Source organism: Triturus cristatus, chromosome 11 (assembly GCF_964204655.1).
Source record: "Triturus cristatus chromosome 11, aTriCri1.1, whole genome shotgun sequence".
Classification (NCBI taxonomy): Eukaryota; Metazoa; Chordata; class Amphibia; order Caudata; family Salamandridae; genus Triturus; species Triturus cristatus.
The window spans coordinates 146,861,212-146,884,741 of record NC_140594.1 but is presented as its reverse complement, the minus strand read 5'-3'; the positions used below and the strand labels follow the sequence as shown (position 1 = coordinate 146,884,741).

Here is a 23,530-nt window from a genome sequence, read left to right as displayed (position 1 = left end):
CTCAGGTGCTCCAGACGGCTTCAACTTCGTCGGAGCCACTGCTTCCCTTCAACGATGCCCTCACCGAGGTCCTGTTGGGCACTTGTTTCCAGCCGGCCACAGGGGCCCCTGTGGATAAGAATGTCGCCAGGCATCACCGCCCGGTGCCTGGTGACCCCGCGTTTCTGACCACTCGTCCCACGCCTGAGAGTCTGGTCATCCAGGCCTCAACATCGCAGAGTGCCTTTCCCACGGCTCCACCGGATAAGGACTCTAAGAAGCTGGAGCAGTTTGGTAAGCGGTTGTTCTCGTCCACTAAGAGCACAGCCACTCTTGGGTTTCGTTCCTTTCGTGGCCAAGGCAGGGGCGCCCAGGCACGTTCCTTCAACAAGCCTGTGCAGAACCAGCCTCAGCGCGGCTGCGGACGCGGCCTCCGCAGGGGCGGCTCTGGGAATCAGCGTGGGGGGCAGTCCACCTCCGCCCCTGCTGCTTCTACCTCCAAACCTTCCTAATCCGAGCTTTGTGGAGCACCCCACGCCGGTGGGTGGCAGGATCCGCCACCACTGGCGCAATATCACATAGGACAAGTGGGTGTTGCAGATCATCCGCGGGGGTTATTCTCTTCCCTTTCACTCCTCCCCTCCCGCCATGCCACCTTGGTGCCACCGCATGTCGGGGGATCACTTGTTGCTTCTCCAGCAGAAAGTTACGGCCCTCTTGGCCAAGGGGGCCATTGAGCGCATTCCTGGGCCAGAAGTAGGACGTGGTTGTTATTCCCACTACTTTCTGGTCCCCAAGAAGGACAAAGGGGGCCTGCTCCCCATCTTGGACCTCAGGAACGTCAATCGCTTCCTCCAGAAGGAGAAGTTCAAGATGTTGACTCTGGCTCAGGTCTTGGCTGCCCTCGACCCTGGAGACTGGATGGTAGCGTTGGACTTGAAGGACGCATATTTTCACATCCCCGTGCTGCCGGTCCACCGGCGTTACCTGCGGTTCACGGTAGGCCACAAGCATTTTCAGTTTGCCATGCTCCCCTTCGGCCTTACCAGCGCCCCTCGGGTGTTCACAAAAGTGATGGCAGTGGTCGCAGCTGATCTGCGCAGGTCAGGGGTGTCAATCTTCCCCTACCTCGACGACTGGTTATTGAGGGCGGGCTCGCCCCAGACAGTCGTCACCCACCTTTAGACTATGGCCGACCTCCTGCATTTGCTGGGGTTCTCCATCAACGTGCCGAAGTCACACCTGAGTCCCTCTCAGAAGTTCCCCTTTATCGGAGCCGTTCTGGATTCGACGCAGTTTCTGGTTTATCCTCCCAAGCAGCGAGTCCAGGATATTCAGGCTATGATTCCGATCTTTCAGCCTCTATCCCGGGTTTCAGTCAGGATAACCCTCCGGCTCCTGCGCCTGATGGCCTCCTGCATCCTGCTAGTGCAACGTGCCAGATGGCATATGCGGGCTCTGCAGTGGGACCTGAAGTTCCAGTGGGCGCAGCATCAGGGCAACCTGTCCGATCATGTCCAGATCTCGGAGAGCACTGCACGACAATTGCAGTGGTGGCTCACGAATCGCGATTGGGTCACTGGCATACCCTCTCCCTTCGTCAACCGGAGTACACAGTGGTGACGGATGCGTCCCTCCTGGGATGGGGAGGCCACTTGGGGTAGGCGGAGATCAGAGGCCTCTGGTCTCCGGCAGAGGCCCGGCTCCACATCAACCTTTTGGAGCTTCGGGCGATCCGTCTTGCACTGAAGGCATTCCTTCCCTCTGTCCAGGGAAGTGTGGTGCAGGTGTTCACGGACAACACCACCGCCATGTGGTATTGCAAGAAACAGGGCGGGGTGGGGTCCTGGACCCTATGTCAGGAGGCTCTGTGCCTCTGGACATGGCTGGAACATCAAGGCATTACCTTGGTGGTTCAAAACCTGGCAGGTTCTCTGAACGCCAGGGCGGACAAACTCAACCGCCGGTGCTTGATGGATCACGAATGGCGTCTGAACTCAGACGTGGCGCAAGGTCTCTTTCAGCAGTGGGGAGAGCCTTGGTTAGATCCATTCGCCACCGAAAAGAACGTGCAATGTCATCAGTTCTTCCCGTTGGAATTTCTAAGGCGGCACTTGCTAGGCGGCGCTTTTCGTCGCGAGTGGAGTTGCGGTCGGTTGTACCCCTTTCCGCCTATACACCTTCTGCCCAGAGTGCTGAAAAAGATTCTGCGCCGCCGGGCCCAAGTCATCCCGGTGGCTCCGGATTGGGCACGAAGATACTGGCATTCTGAGCTACTCAGCATTGCGATCGACCCCCCGATCTGGCTGCCTCTTCGGGAGGATCTTCTGTCGCAGCAGCAGGGGACATCCTCCAACAGAACCTGTCCAGTCTCCAACTCCATACGTGGAGATTGAGCGGCGACAGTTGATAGCTTTTGATCTTCCTCCCGAAGTCTGTGATGTCATTCTGGCAGCCAGGCGTCCCTCCACTAAAATGGCATACGCCTGCAGATGGAACAAGTTTGTGGCATGGTGCACAGCTAAGACTGTGGATCCCCTTTCGGCCCCTTTTTCCGAAGTTCTTCTGTTCCGTCTTTCCTTGGCCCAGCAGGGCTCTGTTCTGGGTACTATCAAAGGTTATCTTTCGGCCATCTTCGCCTTTTACGGCTTCCAGATCAGCCTTTTCTTTTCAAGTCCCCGGTTGTTAACCGTTTCCTGAAGGGCATTACGCACACGTTTCCTCCGGTGCAGTTCATAATGCCTCAGTGGGACTTAAACCTTGTCTTGACATATCTGATGTGCGCTCCCTTCGAGCCCCTTCATACCTGTCCTGTGCGTCTTCTTACTCTCCAGTCAGCTTTCCTGGTAGCTATCACCTCTGCCAGAAGAGTGAGTGAGCTCCAGGCTCTTTCTTCTAAACCTCCTTTCCTTTCTGTTCATCCGGACAAGGTGATTTTAAGGACCCGTCCTTCTTTTTTGCCAAAGGTTGTCACGCACTTCCACACCGGGCAGACCATCACTTTGCCTACCTTCTTTCCGCCTCCGCATCCTTCAAGGGAGGAGGAGAGGCTCCACCGTCTAGACCCAAAACGTGTGCTCGCATTCTATCTGAAGCGTACACAGCAGTTCTGGGTGGATGACCAGCTCTTTGTTGGCTATGTGGGCACCAAAAAAGGTTGGGCTGTGCACAAATGGACCATCTCGTGGTGGGTCATTCTGTGTATCAAAGCATGTTACTCCTTGGCTAAGAAGGAGCCTCCTGTGGGGCTGCGTGCCCATTCGACCAGGGCAACTGCATCCACTACTGCCTTGGGACGTGGCGTTCCCTTGCAGGACATTTGTCTGGCAGCTACGTGGGCCTCGTTGCACACGTTTACCAAGCATTACTGCCTTGACAGTCAGGTCCGGAGAGACGGCTTCTTTAGCCGTTCTGTGCTCCGTGACTTTCTGGTGTAATATTGTTCGCAGACCCTCCACCAGTGTTGGTATTGCTGGGGTATCTATTCTAAGGTAAGGAATCTATCACTAACGTGTCTCTTTCAGATGCACAAGTTACTACTTGTGTAACGATATATCTGTAAGAGACATTAGTCCAGTCTGCTGGTTATGAGTGCGTGTATGATGGTTTTCTTTGATCCTGGGCGGATCCATTTGAAGGTTTTTCGGAGGATGCGGAGGGTGTTGAAGCAGCTGGAGGCGACGGAGTTGACCTGTCTGGTCATGGAGAGGGATGTGTCGAGTATGATGCAGAGGTTTCGGGCGTGATCCGTGGGGGTTGGAGGGCTGCCAAGGGTGGTGAGCCACCAGGTGTTGTCCCATGCGGATTGGGAGGGTCTGAGGACGAGGACCTCTGTCTTCTCGGAGTTGAGCTTCAGGTAGCTGCCGCTCATCCAGGATGAGAGGTCCTTCATTCCTTCCTGGAAATTGAGTCTGTTGGTGACAGGATCCTTGGTGAGGGTGAGGATGAGCTGGGTGTCGTCGGCGTAGGATACTATGCTGAGTCTATGCTGTCTGACGACGGCAGTGAGCGGGCCATGTAGATGTTGAAGAGCGTGGGGCTCAGCGACGATCCTTGGGGTGGTCCGCAGTTGATTTCCGTGGGTTTGGGGAGGAAGGAGCGTATCCATTCGAGGGCGGTTCCCTGTATGCCGGCATCGTTGAGTCCGTCAATGTTTGTGTGGTGGGAGACGGTGTTGAAAGCTGCAGAGAGGTCGAGTAGGATCAGTACCGTGGCGTGTTCCTGGTTGAGGAGGGAGCGGATGTCGTACGTGGTGGCGAGGAAGGCGGTCTTGGTGCTGTGATTGCTTCGGAATCTGGATTGGGAGGGGTCAAGGATGGAGTTTTCTTTGATGAATGTTGCTAGCTGGGCATTGACGATCTTCTGTGTGACTTTGGCTGCGTAGGGGACGAGGGAGATGGGTCGGTAGTTCTTCAGGTTCGTGGGGTCTGCTGACTGCTTCTTGAGCAGGGGTCTGACTTCTGCGCGTTTCCAGTCGCTGGGAAAGATGCCGGTCTTGAAGGTGGTGTTCGTAGTTCGGGCGCGATGGTGGTGGTGGCTCTGTGGTAGATATGCGGTGAGCAGGGGTGCGTGGGGGCCCTTCAGTGGATGCCTTTCAAGGTTGAGGTGGTGATCTTGATGGTGACTGGGGTCCAGGAGGGGCTGGTGGGCCGGCTGGTGTTGCTGGGGAGGAAGGTGGTTTCGGTGTCTGGTCGTTAAAGTGGTCGTAGAGTCCCTTGATTTTCATATGGAAGTAGGATCTGAGTTCATCGCAGAGGTCCTGGGAGGGGGTGATGTCTGTGGCCTCACTGGGGGGGCTTGGTGAACTCCTGGATGACGCTGAAGAGTTCCTTGGAGTTTCTGGAGTTGGCGGTGATCTTGTTTCGGATGAAGGTCCTTTTGGTGGATCTGAGGCAATGGTGGTATTCCGTCATGGCGTTCTTGTAGGTGGTGCGATCTTCTGGTGTTTTGCTGTTTCGCCAAATCTTGTCGAGACGTCTGCAGTTGTGTCTGGGTTCCGGTAGGTCAGTGGTGAACTAGGTGGCTTTCCTGGGGTGCTGTCTGTCGTAGTTGCATTGGGGGGCGATTTCGTCTGCGCAGTTGGAGATCTATCTGTGGAGTTCCTTGGCTATGAGGTTGGCGTCGGTCGAGGTGGTGAGGGCGTTGTTGAGGGTGTGGTTGAGCTGTTCCTCTGATTTTTCTCCAGTTTCTTCGTGGAGGACGTGTCGTCGTTTCGGGGGCTGTGGGTTTGTTGATGTTGAAGTGTACGCAGTAGTGGTCCGGCCACGGGAGTTGCGTGGTGTGGCTGCAGAGGATGTTGTTGCCTCCTGCGAAGATGGGGTCGAGGGTGTGTCCTGCCTTGTGGGTGGGTGTGGTGACGAGCTGTTTCAGGCCGATGTTTGCGAGGTTGTCCAGTAGGGTGTTGGTGTTGGGATCGCTGGGGTTGTCGAGGTGGAAGTTCAGGTATCCGATGAGCATGTAGTCCGTGTAGGGGATGGCGTGGGGTGCGATGAGGTCGGCGATGGTCGTGGCGAACGGGGTGCGAGGTTCGGGGGGGGGTCTGTAGGCGAGGGTGCCGCGAATGGTGGTTCTAGGGCTGTCCTGAATCTGGAAGTGAAGGTGTTCGGTGGTGGACTGGGCGTCATTCGTGGTGGAGGTGGTGAGTTGGAGGGAGCTCTTGTGTGCGATGGCGAGTCCTCCTCTTGGCCGGTTGGAGCGGTCTTACCTCTGGACCTTGTATACGTTGGTGATGGCCGTGTCGATGTTGGGGGCGGAGAAGGCATTGGTCCAGGTTTCTGTGAAGAAGGCAACGTCTGGTGAGAGGGTGTCGAGGAGGTCCCAGATCTCTATGGCGTGTCTGTCCAGGGAGCGGACGTTGAGAAGGATGCACCTCAGGGAATCGAAGGTGTTGGCATTCGGTGCGGGGGTGGTGGCCGTAAGGGTGCCGATGGTGGGGAAGGTCTGACGGCAGGAGAATTGTCCGTGGGTGGTGCTCGCCGTGGAACGATGGCAGTTGTTGTTCCTCCCGGGGTTGAGTGCAAGGAGGGTAGCTGCTTCGTAGCGGTGTATGGTTGGAGATCCAGGGTTCCTGGCGTTGGCCGCGGTCGGGTCGCGGATTGGCGCAGTCGGGCTTGCCTTTGGCGCGCCTTCGGCACGGTCGCCATTAAATAGGGAAGGGGGAGGGAAAGTGCAGCTGGGAGGCGGAAACGGGGAGAGTCAGGGGGAGGGGCCGCGGAGGCAGCAGCGGCGGGCAAAGGGCACAGAGAGCAGTAGTGGGAAACGGGCACAGAGAGCTGGCATAGAAGAGGCACAATCAGGCAAACAGGCACAATACAAAATAATAACAATGCCCTACAGTAAAAACCGGCGGAGCGTGAACTCGAACCCTGCTGATCAGGGTAGCGTCCAGCATGGCAGAAGCGGCACACCAGCAGAGCTGCGGGGGTGAGAGCAGGTCCCTGACAGGGAGGTCAGAGGTCTTGCTCCGCTACCCCTGCAGCAGCCGCCATTAAATAGGGCAGGGGGAGGGAAAGTACAGCTGGGAGGCGGGAGCTGGGAGAGTCGAGGGGGTGGAGGGGCCGCGAGGGCAGCAGCGGTGGGACAAGGGCACAGAGAGAAGCAGCGGGGAAAGGGCTCAGAGAGCAGGCACTGAAGATGCACAATAAGACAAACAGGTAACGGGCACAATAAAGAGGCACAATACAAAATAATTACGATACCCAACAGTAAAAACCGGCAGAGTGCCGACTCAAACCCTGCTGATCAGGGCAGCGTCCAACATGGCAGAAGCGGCACACCAGCGGAGGTGCTGGGGTGAGAGCAGGTCCCTGACCAGGAGGTCAGAGATGTACTGCCTCAACAAGCAGGGAGTGACGAGGTCCAGACCCTTTTCACACGAGGCTCAAACTATCTGGAAATTACTCATAGCCAGGGACCTAACAATCACAGTAACTCACCTTCCAGGTGTCCAAAATACTCAGGCAGACTCTCTCAGCAGACTTCTGCAAGAAAATCAAGTGTGGGTCTTACACAATGACGTCGTTCAAAACTTCTTCAAACTGTGGGGCACTCCAGCCATTGACTTTTTCACCACCGCAGAAAACAAAAAATGCCGCAGCTTCGCCTCGAGGTTCTTCCAGCCAGGGACACTGGAAAATGTCCTATGGATCAACTGGTTCGGCAGATTTCTTTATGCCTTTGTACCAATTCTCCTGATACCTTCAGTCCTCATTAAGTTATCCCACTCGGGAGCCAAGATGATCCTTATAGCTCCAGATTGGCAACATCAAAGGTGGTTCACGGGCCTTCTTCACTGGTCCGACCAGCCACATCTCACGCTGCCATGCACCAGACCTTCTAACGAAGTTCGGAGACCAGATGGTACATCTCCACATCCCCATCCCTCATCTTTGAATTTGGTAGCATGGCTCCTGTGCTAGTACAGGACTGACTCTTGACTCTGCTACAAAACTGCATGGACATCCTAAAAGAGGTGAAGCGGCCTTCAACACATTCAGCATATGCCTTCAAATGGAAGAGGTTTTGCATATGGTGTTCCTCTAAGAACGTGGACCCTACAACTTGCCAGGAAGAAGTCATTTTACCATACTTACTTCAATTGGCAAAACATGGCTTGCAATTCTCTTCCATAAGGGTCCACCTGACAGCTCTTACTCCCTACAGGTAATGTCCTTCACAAACCTCTTTTTTCAGAATCCCCGTAATGAAGGATTTTCTAGAGGGTTTGAAGAAGGTTTTCCCTCCCATTAGGCGTCCCTCACCTCCCTGGGAACTCAATGTATTCCTTTCCAGGCTCATGCACGACGCATTTGAGCCCATATACAAGGCATCTCTTCAACATCTATCATGGAAACCTGCTTTTCTTGTGGCAATCGCATAAGCTCGCAGGATTAGCGAGATCCAAACATTATACTCTCATGAACCATACACTGTTTTTCACTCTAGCAAAGTGGTTATGAGAACTCACCCGAAATTCCGCCCTAACTTTATTTCGGATTTCCATGTTAATTAGACAGTATCATTTGCAACATTCTTTCAGAATCCCTCTTCTCCAGCTGAGAGATCTCTTCATTCTTATAGATGTGAGAAGAATCTTGAAGTTTTAGCTTGATAAGACACGAGACATCTGCAGATCGAACCGACTGTTTATCAACTATGGTCCGGTCCATACGATATTAGCCACTTCCAAGTAATCCATTTCCCGATGGATAGTTTCCTGTATCTTATTGTGCTATCGGAAAGCTAACAAGTCAATATCAGCTAAACCAAAAGCACGCTCCACTACAAGCGGCTACTTTTGCTTTATTGAGAAATATCCCTATTCCGGATATGTGCAAAGCAGCCACGTGGCGATCTATTGATACATTCACCAAGCATTACTGCCTAGACTCTGAGGCTAGAACAGACGCTCAAGTAGGACTCGCTCACTTTGCCACTGGATTCAAGCTAGCCTGGCTGATAATGGCTGATTAGCCAGAAACTGGTCCCAGGATGCTTGTTTCTGGTCCAGGGAAGACATGGCTTGGCAGTTCGGGCTGGACTGTTCCCATGTGGTACAGGGTCAGACTGATTTGCATATGGCCATGTCTGAACTGGGGTGGCGGAGTGAGCTAAAGAATGATGATGGATTAAACCCAGATCAGTTGACTGGGGCTGAGTGCTTGCAATGTTCAACACACTCCGTCCATCATCCTCTTTGGTTTTGCTTTGTTCGCCCTAAGTTGGCAGGGTATGGCCAGACGTGGGTCCCTTGCTCACTTTGCCCCTGGATTCAAGGTAGCCTGGCTGATGATGGCTGATTAGCCAGAAACCGGTCCCAGGAAGCTTGTTTCCGGTCCAGGGAAGATATGGCTTGGCAGTTCGGGCTGGACTGTTCCCATGAGGCACAGTGTCAGACTGATTTGCATATGGTCATGTCTGAAATGGGGTGGCGGAGTGAGCTAAAGAATGATGATGGATTAAACCCAGATCAGTTGACTGGGGCTGAGTGCTTGCAATGTTCAACACTCCGTCCATCATCCCCTTTGGTTTTGCTTCCTCCGAAATCTCTTCACTTAAATGGCTACCTTGGTTCAGTCTCTGTCTTCTCCACCATTCTTAGTATGGATGGGCTTACTACTCTATTCAGAGCTTATGACTATAAATGCAAATCCCCTACGAGAGAAGGAATCGTTTCTTACCTGTAACTCCAGTTCTCTTAGGGGAACTTCCATTATAGTCATAAGCAAAGCTCCCTTCTCCCCGGCGGAGTGAACAGAAGTAACCATGGGACATACATTTGATTCACGCATCGCCTCAAAAAAAGAACTGAAGCAACTGTCACTTGTTCAGCATGATGATATACTGGGGGTCACTGGGTTCTTAAAGGCACAGCCTTTATTTTTAACTCGTATAATGGCAGTGTATGGGGCAACACTGTTCTACACTCCTCCTTCTCCTTACTCCCTTCAAAAAAGGGTTAGTGAATGAGATGTATGCGTTTATATTAAAACATCACGAAACTATACTCGTATACAAAGATAAAGACTTGGGCCATTGTAGCCTATCCCTATAGGCTTCATAATATTGTTCTTCCTTAAGTGACTCTGCAGGCCTTCCTGAAGAAAGGCGAACATCTACATTCAAGAAGATATATTGTGAAAAAGTGCTCCGGGGTCCCTGCACATGGGCAGGACTATTCACTATTTAGTGCTTAGGACTATTATAGAAATTCCCCTATGAGAGAACTGGAGTTACAGGTAAGAAACAACTCCATCACTGGTATCATGAGCATACCCTTTACTGCACGTTGCAGTAGAGTCTGAGGTGGTAGCTCCTTGCCGTCTGAATATCATATTGGGGTAGCCCATGCCTAGACCTTCACTCTACATGTGTAAATACAGTGGCATGCATGTTGTGGACCTTGCATCGGCTAGTGGTGTGTGTTGGGGCTCTAGTGCTCTATTCCCTGGCTTTGCCTCTGGTAGAAAGTCGCTGTTTGAAGGTCACTAGTAGGCACAAATTCCAGCATCAGCTGAAACACATCGAACTGCTTAGGCTAGGAGATTTTTATCGTGATTGGCAGTTCTGAACTCTGGCCCATTTTAAAATGCTAGCAGATACAACAGTATTAGATGTTTCTTATATTTTTTAATTATGCACACTCCGCAGAAAAATTACCCCTCCTTCCTGAAGGAGTGGCAATACTTGTTTGATTTCACACATGTGATAGTTGCTTACACATTGATGCGTGCTGTTGGTATAGGGCTACTTGGAACACTGAAACATGGATCTGGGGATGTCCTTAAAGGGTAAGAGATTGAATTCTTGTTGTTCCCAAATAAGGCATATCTCCTTAAATAGCAGGCAAATATCACTACTCTATAAATAGCCACATAGACTATACTGCTCCAACTGAAGTCCTTTGGTCTGGATGAGGAACCAAGCTGCTCCGCATGTCACCACTTGGTGGCAGATTTGTTACATGCGGCATGGATGTTAATCTTTTGGATGTTGACTGCCAGGTTGGGTACGCACATTGCCCCATCACGTTTATTGGTGCTGCTGGTATGTGTTAAGAAAACCCCAGCTTCTTCGAGGTGATTAGTTGCAATTGCACTATTATTGGGTAAGAGAAGAATAGCTAATTGCTGTGGTAAAGAGCCAATCCCCAAAACAAAGGCCTGAATCAGAAATTTGATCTATTGTGGTGATTAATCTGAAATGTTCCCTGTGGTTGTGCAGGTAATGTTACTGTCAAGGGTGGGCAATGGAATACCCTGCTCTCTGGTGTTGGCCAAGTCCGGTTTGGTTCCTCTCAAGGCCTTGTTCAGTTTTGCTGATGCGTTATCGGTGGGATCTTTACATTCTTGTAATTATAATTTATAGATCCTATATCCGTCCCTCAGCCCCCATTGCGCCCCCAGAAAATTCCCTAAACTTATGATCTCCTGTTTAAGGCGACCTCCAGAGGCATCTGCAGCAGAAAGGTATCCCTGGAGTGGGTCCCATATGCCTCTTAGCCACAATGTTCATGACTACATTGTACCAAATAGTTCCAATTATCATTTTTCCTTTCTACACAAAAGTATCAATAGTTGGCATATTCCTTTTTATTGTTCTCCATTCTCACTGAACCTTAGGGGTGAATTCTGTCTCTATGATAGTTCTACTCCACTGCCCACCACATGGAAAAACCTTTTTACTATTTTTCTCACTCAAAGATCCTTGAAGGACATTACCTGCAAAATAACTCAGAAGTACCACTCTTGTCAACCTTAGCTTTCCTCAAACGCGGAATGTATCCTGTTAGACCTGTCAGCCCTTTGGGTGGTCCCTCCTCATTATTATTTATTTTGTCCCACTTCTGCCTCAAACCCTGTTATAATTTTTCCTTTTTGGGAACCACCAGACTTTTTAGTGTTGATGCAGGGTCAGGGAGCCATTTTCCCTACCCCTGGAACTTCTGTCTGAGGGCCTGAGACACAAAATGGTGGCCACCCATTGTCACCTGTGACATCACCAGAACCCACTGGAGGTTTCTAGAACCTTCTGTAACATTCTAGAACCCTGTGACAGTAGGAGGCAGCTTAGAATGTTGGGAGGCCATCTCAGAGTGGCAGTTGGCAACTGACTGGAGAAGAGAGAGGACAGAGATAGAAGGAGGTCGGAGTAAGGCAGCAGGGGTGGAAACCAGTGCTTGGAGTGGGGTCCAGAAACCCACCCTTGATGCTAGTCCCTACTGACCAAGCCCAGCCTAAAGCCCTGTGTGGGACCAAGACCAGAAGAACCATCTTAAGGAACTGAACGTTTGAAACAGGCCTTAAAAAGGAAGAACAGCAAGTTCCTGACCTGTTCAGTGGTGTCCTCCTGGAATCCTGACGTCGAGAAGCCTGGAGACCTGGGGCCTGAGGTAGAGAAGCGGCGCTGACAGAAGGCAGACGTCGTACCCGGAGCCACCCGAGGTCGAGGTGAGGGCGCCGACGGAGGTCGTGAAGCGCGCCGGAGGTCGGGAGTGGAGATCGCACTCCGGAGACACCCGGAAGCGGGGAGGCAGTGTCCCTGCGACGCCGGAAGGCGACATCGAGTCGAGACCGCCCAGCGACATCGAGTCGAGACCACCCAGCGACATCGAGCCGGAGCCGCCTCACGACATCGACACGGCGCCGAGCGGAGTCGATCATCGTGAAAAGGGCAGTAAGTGGTAGAGGGGGCGTCTGAGGCCCTGTGGAGCCCTAAAAGACCATTCTAGGGGCTAGAGGGGTGTTAGAACCAGCCTGGGAGTGCCAGGGGTGAACTGAGACTGGTGCAGTGACATCTGTTAGGGGCTGTGTAGTTTGGAGGGCCAGATCTTTAGGTTACCCTTGTTCTGCCTCAGCTTAGGCCCCAGCCTTGATCAATCTAGGTGGGACACCCCCATGCCATCTAAGTGTCCTTAAGTTGTGTATGGACAAAGTAAGACCAAGTGACCTCATGAAAATGATTTGAACTGTAACTGTCATTGATTGTTTTACCTTATTTATTGAAGGTGCTTTATTTATTGTCATCCACTAATTTATTCCTGCACTGTATTTATTTGCCATCGGTATTTATTGCACATCTATTTATTCTTTGCTTAATGATGACCTGAACCTATTTATTGAAATTCCAAAGTAGCATTATTTATTTGGCCTGCTCTTTTGTAGAAAAATCCTATTGTATTGTATTTATGTGATGAAACCTGCAACTAAGAGAAAATAAGATAAAGACATATATATTTTCAACTTGACTTCCATAATTTTTACGGTGTAGTGTCGTTTTTGGAACGGATGAACGCATGGTTATTGTGAGGGTGTGACGTATGCTTAACACGGTGCCTGACCCCCAACCGCTCGAGCCAAGCTACCACTGTGCTGGGAACCTGGTGACTGCTAACCCGGTTGCCCGGTTTCCAACATATCCTAAATGTCATCAGGCTTATGGAGAGCAGCTGGAGGAGGGGGCAGGGGGCCTTACTCCTCATCCCCATGATCGAGATCTGTGTCTTTCATGGGCATTGTATCCAATGAGAAATGCAGGCAAGTGTTTTTCGAAGTAGCAAGGGATCTTCAGAGGTGGGTGTACTTTGTGAGTGTGGGACTCCCCGTTATGGTACTGTCAATGGCTGAATCCAATTTCATTAATTAAAATTTATGACATATGTATGTATAGTTTAGAGGACACACATTGAAAAATGTATCCCTTGAAGACTGAGATAGTCACTTAATGGCATCTCTTAACTAAGATTACTTTTTTACCCTATATATTTTATACATAATATATATGTGTATTTCATTTTTTATTCTAGTCATATCTTTAAGTCTAAAAAAGGAAAAGTGCTTGCTCAGGATAGTTTGCATTGAATAGGTGATACCATCTGACGCCTTTCAGCCTGTGGTCAAGATGTACAGGCCTATCCTGAATAAGCATTTTTTTCATCATTTGGATTTTGGGTGTATAGGGAGCTTGTTTTCTGAATATATTTTTATGTACACAAATATTTCATAGAAGTATATATAAAGACAGTGGATAAAGGTATGCTTCCTTTTTCAGTCTGTACATATGTGTTCATTTGTACATAATCGAGAAAGACGCATACTTCTAGTTAAATACAGAACATGCTGAGTTCCCCAGCCACTAATTATCTCCATCATCTGCTGTCTAATAAGTCACACAAGCAGGGAGATGTTAGCGAGTTTATTAAAAATACAAGGCAATGTAAGATTTTCAATGTTCATTCTCATAAAGGGGATGTGTATATAATAAATTTGATGGCATATCCCTTCCCTTACAGTCACAACTTCTATTCATAAATGTTAGAGTGTCCATATCTTTCAGAGTTTGTAAAATACAAAAATAAATGTTGAATACTTAAAGTTGACATGTTGGTGGTGGTGGTGTGGATGGTGCAGTTGTAACTGGGTAAGAAATTATGGTAAGACTCTGGAAGGTAGAATGTCGTCAGAGACGGGCGGATGTTTAAAGTTTATTGATGTTGTGTGTGCTTGTGGTTGTAATTCTGACCGATGGTGATGGTGAAGCTATTAGCGGACATAGCCATGTGTGACAATTTTTAATTGTAGGGAAACAAACCTGGGAATATGTTTGAAATGGGAAGATGAAGGAGAGAGTGAGTTTAGATGCATGTGTTGAAGAAGACCTTTGTGAGTTACTGTACTTAGTACATTGATAGTGCTGAACTTTGACAATGAAGAGTTGAAGTGGGAGTGTTTATTTTTTTCTCAAAATCTTATTCTTAAGTGTTATGGTGTCAAGAAATAAACGGTCAAAGGCTTAGGCCAATCCATCAGGGATAAATGTGTGTGATGAAGTCTGTCAGTGAATCGTTCAGCATTGAGGGTATGCGTTGGACTTTGCCACTTATGGAATAGCACCAAATTTAATAAGTGAAAAGTAAATAATTTGAGATTTTAGTTATGATAAATTTATGAAATTTAAACAGGAGTGCTAAATATTGTTCTATATAATACCACAAATGAAATATAATCACTAACGTAATACTTTTATATTCAGACGCACAGCCCAATAAAACTGGCATAAATTTTGGAAATGTCAGTGGTCTCTGTTTGAGTGTTCCTGCCAACATGAATATACAAATCATCATTGCCAATATTGGTGCAGTAGAAGGGATTCCACAGCAAGCAATACTCGGAGTAAAAATCAAGTAGGTATATAAATAAGAATCTTCAGCTTTTGGTAGGACCCGCCCGTGACACTTTCACCTCCCACTCGGAATCAGGACTTTATTTAGTATGGGTGGCTTTCTCTGAAAATATTGAAGGAAACCTGCCCTTTCTATTTTTAGAGATTTATAGAGGGTCACCCAAGCTTTCCTCGTTCTCAGAATGCATTAAAGGAATGTGCTTTGGTTTCCCATTGGCACTTACAGGTTATTCTAACTGATGAAGGGCATTTCAGATCTACTGCACGCCTCACTTCTTGGCTGCGTTTAATTCTGATTTGATTGGCTACAGGTGGAAATAGATTTTTGACTGAGTAGACAGGCACAAGGCCTGTGCCCACAGTAGTGCAATAAAGCCAAATGTGCCAAAGTATACAGGAGATGGATATCACAATTTGATGATTTGCTGAGCTTTAATTTTAGAAAGGAGGAAGGCAAACCTACTCTGATTCTTAGCTTCAGAATACCTTATTTATGGTTTCAGCACTTTCTCATCTAGTAGAAACTAAAATATATATTTCAGGGTTTTTTTCTTCAGAAAACTCTGAAACACCAATGTCAGTTTAAAGAAAATGAAGGAGACAAATGCCCACAAACTGACTTGTAATGATATGTCATGACTTGTAATGATATATCACCTCATTTGTAATGCATTTTAGGGCTGTGCGTGATACCAGATGTGGCTAACATTTATTAATAACATTCAAAAACTTTTTCCTTCAGCTTTTCAACAGTTACTTTAAATTGTGGAGATTCCTGTACAAATTTTTCTTTTCCAATCAGCGCTTCAGTCCAGTTCATCAAAGTACCTGCAGTGCAACAGTCTGCAATAACAAGGTGAAACACATATTTCTCTGGACTCAAATATATTATTGCAGTAGGCAAAGCAATGCTTGCTATCCTGTATGTCTTGGTGTCTAAAATGTCTTCCTTATGGTATTACCCAAAACATAGCACCTAATGGTACAGTGATACAGTCAATGTTTTATAAGAGTCAGTAAAATGTGGGAAATCCTGAAAGCTTGTGACCACATTAGTTATCAAAGAGTAGCAAATCCTGAGAGGTACTGTTAAAAAGTACCTCTCCAACAGTTGAGTGCATGATCTTCATCTGGGGGCCTCTTTCAAAATCAAGGAACCTCATTGTGTACCACCCAGTGTGTGTAAAGAAATGGGTTGTGGGGATGTCTAGGTTCTTCATTGTCCGGCATTCTACAACCCGTAATGTGTTGGCTGGATGGTTGCCTGTATCACTGTCCCACATAAGGGGTCATAGATGAGCTACAGAGGAATTTGTTGAGGAGAGTGCCGCTTGAGACTGCAAAGTCACAAGTTGTGGATGAAAGAACATATTGGGTAATAGAATTTTAAATGGCTTAATAAGATTATGGTAACACTGCAGCCAGCCATGTCCATTCACCAAACAAGGTTTCCATAATGCTGGAGAAAGTCATATATGAGCATGCTGTCATTAACTAATCAGACATCTGTGTTGGGAAATTCAGGAGAGCCATGTACAATGTGAAAAAAGTTGATTACTTTTAGAGGAGCTGATCCCCCTGATGTCGTAAGGAAAGAGGCACATCAGAGGCAATGCTATTGAGTTATTTCACTTAGTGATTCAGGGCAGAACAATGAGTGTGGTTAGCGCACACTTCTTAGATTGTTTAAGACTGACGACTGGCCAACAAGTTTGACATCCTTCAGGTGGGAGGCAGGTTGGAAACTGCGAGGAGCTTGTTGAGTGATTGGTAGTGCCGTACTTATAAATGGAGGTGCATTGGGAATAGATTTGTCTGTATATTCTATGCATTCATAAGTGGCATGATGGTTAATCATGTCTGTTTGTAGATAAGATGCTTATGGTGGTCACTCCAGCAGGAGTAAACAGGATACCAGAACGAAGCACCTGTTTTTTGTATTTCGCACACTGCGAATTGAACCTATATGAATTTAGCATGTGGATGTTGAGTTTGAGAGCCATAACACCTCACGTTTTCTGCAGAACTCGAAGCCTCCAGATGCCACCTACCAAGGAACTTAAGAATATATGCAGAGACCATCTTTGGTCTCTACACAAACATCCAACTGGATGTCCACTATATACCCACTTCAGTGGTGGCTTTGAGCACAGCAAAATGATGGAGAAAAGGCACATGTAGATCAAAGGTAGAGCAAACAACAAAAGGCAATATAGACAAATGAGTGCAGTGGTTGTGAATGGAGACACCAAGTTAGGGTTTAGGGAAAGCCTCTCCTGTTTAATTATATATTGTTTGAGACCCGTCCGCTGCATGAGGGGCTGAGCATCTGGGTGCCACTTAGAAGTTGGTGGTAGATTGGAAACAGCTCAGAAAAATTCTGTTGTCTGATTTTAAGAGCATTTTCGGCTATATTTTGACTTTAGAAAGCTGGAGGGATGTTCGCACAATTGATAACATACATTCTGGTCCAATGTGCAAAGTCCGTTTAGAGAGGGTCGAAGGTGTATTCTGAAAGGTGTTAAAACTGGAGAGGGAATTTGTGTTTCATAAACTTGATTACCTCAAATTAGCTACAACCTTGTCCGTTGTTGGCCCATGAGGAATAGATTAATGACAGATTTCCAGGATAAACACTGAATATGTAATTGACTCCCTTTTAGAATACTTGTGTGTTCATATCTACCAGTGGATATCATGAAAATCTGGCTTGGACCCATTCCTTATGAAATGGACACATGGCTACACAACGTGACAAATGCAAAAAGACAAAGAGTGTGAGATGGTAGAGAATGATGTGTATATACACAGGATAAATAGAGAGATTGTGTCTCGACATTAAACAATCACTAATAATGTCCTACGTCACTTGGAGCAGCATGTTCAGTTCTGGAGAATGATCTCATGAATAGGTTTGTTCCAACACAGGTCCATCAAGGCTCGATCCTTGTCTGGTTTTAAAGATTTCCAAATGTATATACTGTACAAATCTACAGCTTCTAGAACCTAAGAACATCCACCCTAAATCAATATTTGTTGATCAAGTTTCTGTCAAGGTTTCCTGATTACCTCGTGGGTCAAACAGTTAATCCAAACTCTAACACACTCATTCAGGAATTCATTCAGGGAGCAGTCACAGTGGCTTAATTGTTAAGACTCGACTAAGATCTCCCAACCGAATGACACCTTACTAACATTTCAACTGTTTTACCTATTGAACCATTGAAAATCACAGTTTGCCTGTTCTTTATTATATCAATGCCAACAAGACAGCTAGCCCACCTTCTCATATTTTCTGTTTACAGTTTCCAGCTAAACTACACAGAATATGACTGTGATCGAAACGAGGTGTGCTGGCCACAACTTGCTTATCCTCTGACGCAGTATTACACAGGTAACAGACTCTGCATCGGTATTCTTGCGCTGTCATAATCAGAAGTGTAAGCATGGGCTAAAATAGTTTCATTAACACTCTGACGCAGCCAGAACTGGCCCGTGTTGGTGTTTATTATTTTTAATTGCTCGTGGGACGGGCGAGCAGAAGGCAGCCCAGAGAGAGGAAAGGAGGGAGCGTGCTGGGGCAACACAGACCAGTGAGAGTATGGGCAAAAAGTGCTGGCTGCGTAATAGTGCTTTTTTTTGTTTATTGCTGGGCAGGAAGCAACACAGCGGAAGGGAGGTAGCATGAGGCAACATGGATGGATGGATGGATGGATGGATGGAGGGAAGGAGTGGGGTATGGGGCAACACGGAGGAAGGATGGGGTGGGAGGTGCCTCTTTAAGAAAGAGGGGAAGTCCGGAGGGACGGAGGCAATGGTGGCTGAGAGTAAGGGTCAGGGCAAGCAGACGGACAGTGGAGGGTCAGCAGGCGGTAGGAAAATGGAGGTGGACAGGTAAATGAGAGAGAGAGCTCAAAAAGACGCACTCTTGTAGAGCACTTGTAGACAAAGAAAAAAGTAGTGGCTGAATAAATGAGCCATGGAACGACACAAGTAATGCGTTGATGCTCCAGGGAAGGGACAGACATACAAATGGCATGGAAGTATACGCCAGCTGACCACTAAGAAGCAAGGAAATAAAAATGTCAGTGAATACAACCAGTGGTAAGCAATGGGCGGCCTCTGAGCCCACTGCTGGAAAACAAAAGGTCTTGAAAAGAGGAGCCGATGCACTGTTTAGGCAAGACCTAAACTACGATTTGTGTGCTGAGTTGCAGACATTCAGTCAAGAGATTTGAGCAGCCCATGGATAGGTTCTCTCGTATTTATTTGTAATTAGTTATGCTGTTTGATTGTGCTTTTTGTTGCAAGTAATTTCTTTAATTTGTGCAGAAGCTACATATTAATATTTTTTTTTTAAAAACCGTGATCAAAATAGGATCACATACTCTCAGGTATAGGGGCTGTTTTAGTCCGAGTTAGAGCTCACAACAGCTTTTGTCTCAAGTTTGCAAAATTCTAATTTCACCAGCTCTGTTGTGTAATATTGACAAATGTCACACTTCCGAACGACTTGACAGTCTTTGCCCTGCACTCAGACATTCCAGCATAAGGGTTTTCCTGTACATTTTCTTCTCCTACTATTTTTTTGCAAATATGTTTATTGGCCTTTTTCATTTTTGTAGGTTATATGCGTGGCACATTTCAAGGAGAATAATACGATGCTAGCGCCCCCATCTCAGTTCAACGCCCATTCAACTAATGATATTAACATTATTACAGTTGTTGCACAATAGGTGGTGTTCGTTACAATGAGCACCTTATACAGGAGGTGATAGTCAGCAACTGAACAAACCATACAACAAGAACAACATTAATCAGAGCCCCATCTAGCCAGAATACATGGCCGAGCACATCATCAGATTCTCTGGTACTTCAACCCGGTGGCTTGGTGGGAGTATGAGGGCAATCATAGGTTAACTCTGCGGATACTGTGTGCTCGCGGCATGCTGTATGATCTCCATCTAAGTTAGATTCGTGTGCAGTCCACCGCATTTGGCTTGTTCGTTAGCACCAAGCTATCTGTTTATCTTGTTTCTCTCATTCTGGTGTTTCACTGGTAGAGAATTATCATCCAGGGCATAGGGTGTTTGGTATTTGTTTTGGCTTGCACTACTGACTGCATATTCTTCCATCTGTCAAGCCCTGTAGTACCCTGTCGACCTCTTATTCTCTTCAGAACCTCTGTCTGCCTGGGAGTTCCTGTAGTGTTGTGATGTGTACCTAGTATTGTACTATTGCAGCCCATGTCCACCCTAATGTGCATAAAATCCACACCTGGCGACTGGCAATGAGGGCACGTGTCTAAAGAGCTGGGGTATATTTTCACCACCTGTCTCGGTGTCAAGTACGTTCGGTGCAAGTAATTGAATTGAGTGTACTTAAAGCGTGGGTTTCTTGTCACAGTTTTAGTGTATCGTACATCAATTGTCTCGCTATAAAGTAAGTCTGCCCACTTTTTCTTGGCAGGTTCTAGGTTCTTATATAGTGATGCTGATATCGCCACTTGGAGGATTGTTATAGCTCACTCTTCTATCCCATGTATAAGGAGTGTGTGCAGCCCGGCCTCCATAGGGGGGTGAACCTCACCTTCCATGCACATGTCCTTGATTGCTCCCAGCAGTGCATTGTGCATGAGAAACCAGCTGGTACCTAAGTCCGCAAATATTTGCTAGGGTGTCAAAAGTGTGGAGGGTGCTGTTAGAGAAAAGATTTCCCCCAGAGAACACCCCTGCGTCAGTCCACTTCTGGTGATTCTGGTGCGTCATCAATAATTTAAATCTCGGCGTTAGCAAAAGTCGCATCGCCGAGGCGTACACCACGTGCAGGTCTGCTCGTTTCAGAAACCGTTGCCAGCACCACCTCGCCATACACACCTCCCGGGGGCAGTCGGTGGGCAGGGTGCTTCAACCCAGAACCGATTCATATCAGGTGAAAGGCGCCAGCGCTTGAGACCACTCCACTCTCATACCCTCTCCACCCCTTCAAATATCGGAGCAAATCTTCTTCCCATAGATCGGTACAGCAATCGTCGACCTCCCACCCGTCCTAGGTGTGGAGCGCAGTAGGAATTCTTTCCCTACTAGAAGTGAGTTTTATCATGGAAGGGTTGTTTTTGGTTAAACCTTCCTTATGGGATTTTCCTTCAAGTGCACTTTTTTGTTGTTGTCTAGAACCTTGTTAAGTTTTTTTATGTTTGATAAGCTTTATTAGCAACAAAATTGCAAAGAATAAATATGAAATAACAATTGATGAGACTGAAAAAAATTGATATATATGGTAATCCTTCAGCCTTGATGAAAGAAAACAAAATTCTTAAGTGGTATCTGCAAAACGCCTGGAATTCATCTGGAAAATAAAGTTTTTGACTGCTCAGCAGAAGAGAAAGCTGTTTATAATTTTTGAAACAAGAAAATATGGGGAAAAAGGAAGGAAGGAAGGAGTAGAGTAAAAAATACATCATGCAACTGAGGATCGGTTAATATAATAGTGATATATAGTAACTTAAACAATTAATGAAGTAAATAAATGACTATTGATGAAAAGTAATGAAAAACGGAATAGAGAAAGCATTCATGGGGGCTTAAAACTTTCAGAACAATTGCGAGTTAATTGTCATTTTGCAACTTTATTCAAATAAGAAGTTAGTGGTAACCAAAATAAGTCTCTGTTAATGTGTGGTATGTAAGGAAAGGCAAATGTAACATCTAACCTATGGTAGTGACAAACATTCCACCATGCTGTGATTGAAGGTTTTGAGGATAATTTCCAGTTTAATGTGATCTGTTGAAAGCCCAAAGCCAACATGAGGTCAAATAAACCTCATTGACAAAAGGGTAAGCTCAAGGTGTCAGAAAGACTACCGAGAAAAAATAATACGATGGACAAGGGGGAATGTAAATTAAAAATAAGTGACATACGAGACCAAACATACTTCCAAAACGTGGCAGTGTGAGGGCAAGTGAATAAGAGATGCAGTAAGTCTGCTAAAGGGTGGCCACAAGACCAACACACCGAATTATGTGAAGGAGAAAAAGAAGCAATAGAAACTGGAGTGTGATATAATCTTTGATAGACAAAGAACATAGTTTGGGTAGTGGACGCAGATCTAGAAATTTTCAATGATCTAGCCCAAATTTTGTCCCATAGATCAATGCTCCAAACACATCCCAAGTCAGTCTCCCAAGTAAGTTCCAGCTTCGTTTTAGTATGTTCAGGGTTCGGGCTCTTAAATAATTGTAAATCAGAGCAGCTTTCGGGAAAAGAGAGAGGATCTTAAGAAGACTATCATCCGGAGGAGTGTCATCAGATGCCGGAAGGGAATAGAAAACTTCAAGAATTACTTCTATAAGAATTGAATATTTATACCAAAAGGAACGAGGAAAACGGAAATTAACCTGAAATTGAGGAAATGAACAGGGAGACATGCCATTGAATAAGTCTTGAACCCAAATTATATCCTTAAGTCTCCAAGTTTTTCAATAGATGGGTCTATTTTTGAGAGTGATAACATGATTATACCATATAGGTGACTGAAGAAAGTCCTGTCTAGAAAGGATCTTGGGTTGATAATGAGGACTTAGCAAAGAGCAAGTATGCTTAAATAATGGGGAAGAGGTAACAGACGTCTTTGAGGAAAAAGCAAGAACTTCTTTCACAGAGAAAGGTGCTAATAGAGAATGTTCAATAATACACCATAAAGGTAAAAAAGGAGAAGCATCAGAAAGGAACCATCTAGAAGCTTGTTGAAGACAATAAGCTTTATGATAAAGGCGAAAATTGGGAAAGCGAACCCCTCCATTAGATTTAGCCTGTCTGAGACGTTGTAGGGATATTCTAGGTTTCTTATTATTCTAGAGAAATTTAGATAATATTGAATCCAACTTTTTAAAATAAGAGTATGAGACAGGAAGGGGGATCATAGACAAGATATATAGGGAGAATCATCTAAACGTCCCCACCACAAGAGAAATAACGGGTTCCAAAAAGAGAGAAGTTTCTCAACTCTGTTGAGACCCTCTTTCATATTAATGGTAACAGTATCAGCAACAGAACTAGTAAACCAAATACCTAGATATTTGATCTTAGAACGGTTCCAAAGAAAACCAGTAGGATCAAAAGATTGTTTAACACAAAATTTGGTAATGGGAAGAATCTCTGTTTTATCTGTATTAAGTTTGTAACCTGAAACTAAAAAAAATCAGAACTTCCTCGTAATAAAGGGGGGGATATAAAAAGCAAAATATCATCAGCGTAGGTAGATAATTTTAGGTGTCGTTCACCATACTGAAAGACAGAAATAGAATTGTTATCACGAATATGAGATAAGAACGGTTCGAGGGCTAATATAAACCGACGAGGTGACAAGGGACAGCCCTGACGGACACCCTGTTGTAGCGGAAGAAATTGAGAGGTCTGTCCATTAATCAATACCGAAGCTCAGGGAGCAGTATAGAGCCGAGAAATAAGGGAAAAAAGTATGTCCAAATCCATGCCAAGCAAGGGCTTTAAGTAACCAGCATTTACAATGCAATAGGTCTCGCAATGACATTATTTTGAGCTATTGGCATTGTAAATGACATTTTTTTTTTTTTTTTTTAATAAATATTTTTATTTGCATTTTCAACCAACATATGCACAGCTGACAAGTCACAGATAGGTACCCCGGTATCCCCCCCCACCCACCAACCTCCCTCCGCAGGAGCGACCTCTTAAGCCTCAAGTCCATGAGTTCTAACCATTTCTGACAGGTCATAGTTCCTCCATACTCTGCGATCCCCCAATAATCCTCCTCAATGGGACGGGTATGCTCAGACGTGAGTCCCGTGCTCTCCATGCCACTGGAATCAAGCTATCCTGGCTGAAGAGGGGT

The 23,530-nt window shown here is 46.6% G+C and overlaps 1 protein-coding gene across 1 annotated transcript in view; it reads left to right on the top strand.

Annotated features, from left to right (window-relative positions):
- The window catches only part of TCTN2 (tectonic family member 2), a 251,876-nt gene that overhangs the window by 212,912 nt on the left and 15,434 nt on the right, over positions 1–23,530 (top strand). The window contains exons 15-17 of the mRNA XM_085636293.1: positions 14,509–14,659; positions 15,401–15,514; positions 17,964–18,052. Coding sequence (XP_085492419.1) covers positions 14,509–14,659; positions 15,401–15,514; positions 17,964–18,052 — 354 coding nt within the window. The remainder of the gene's footprint in view (positions 1–14,508; positions 14,660–15,400; positions 15,515–17,963; positions 18,053–23,530) is intronic.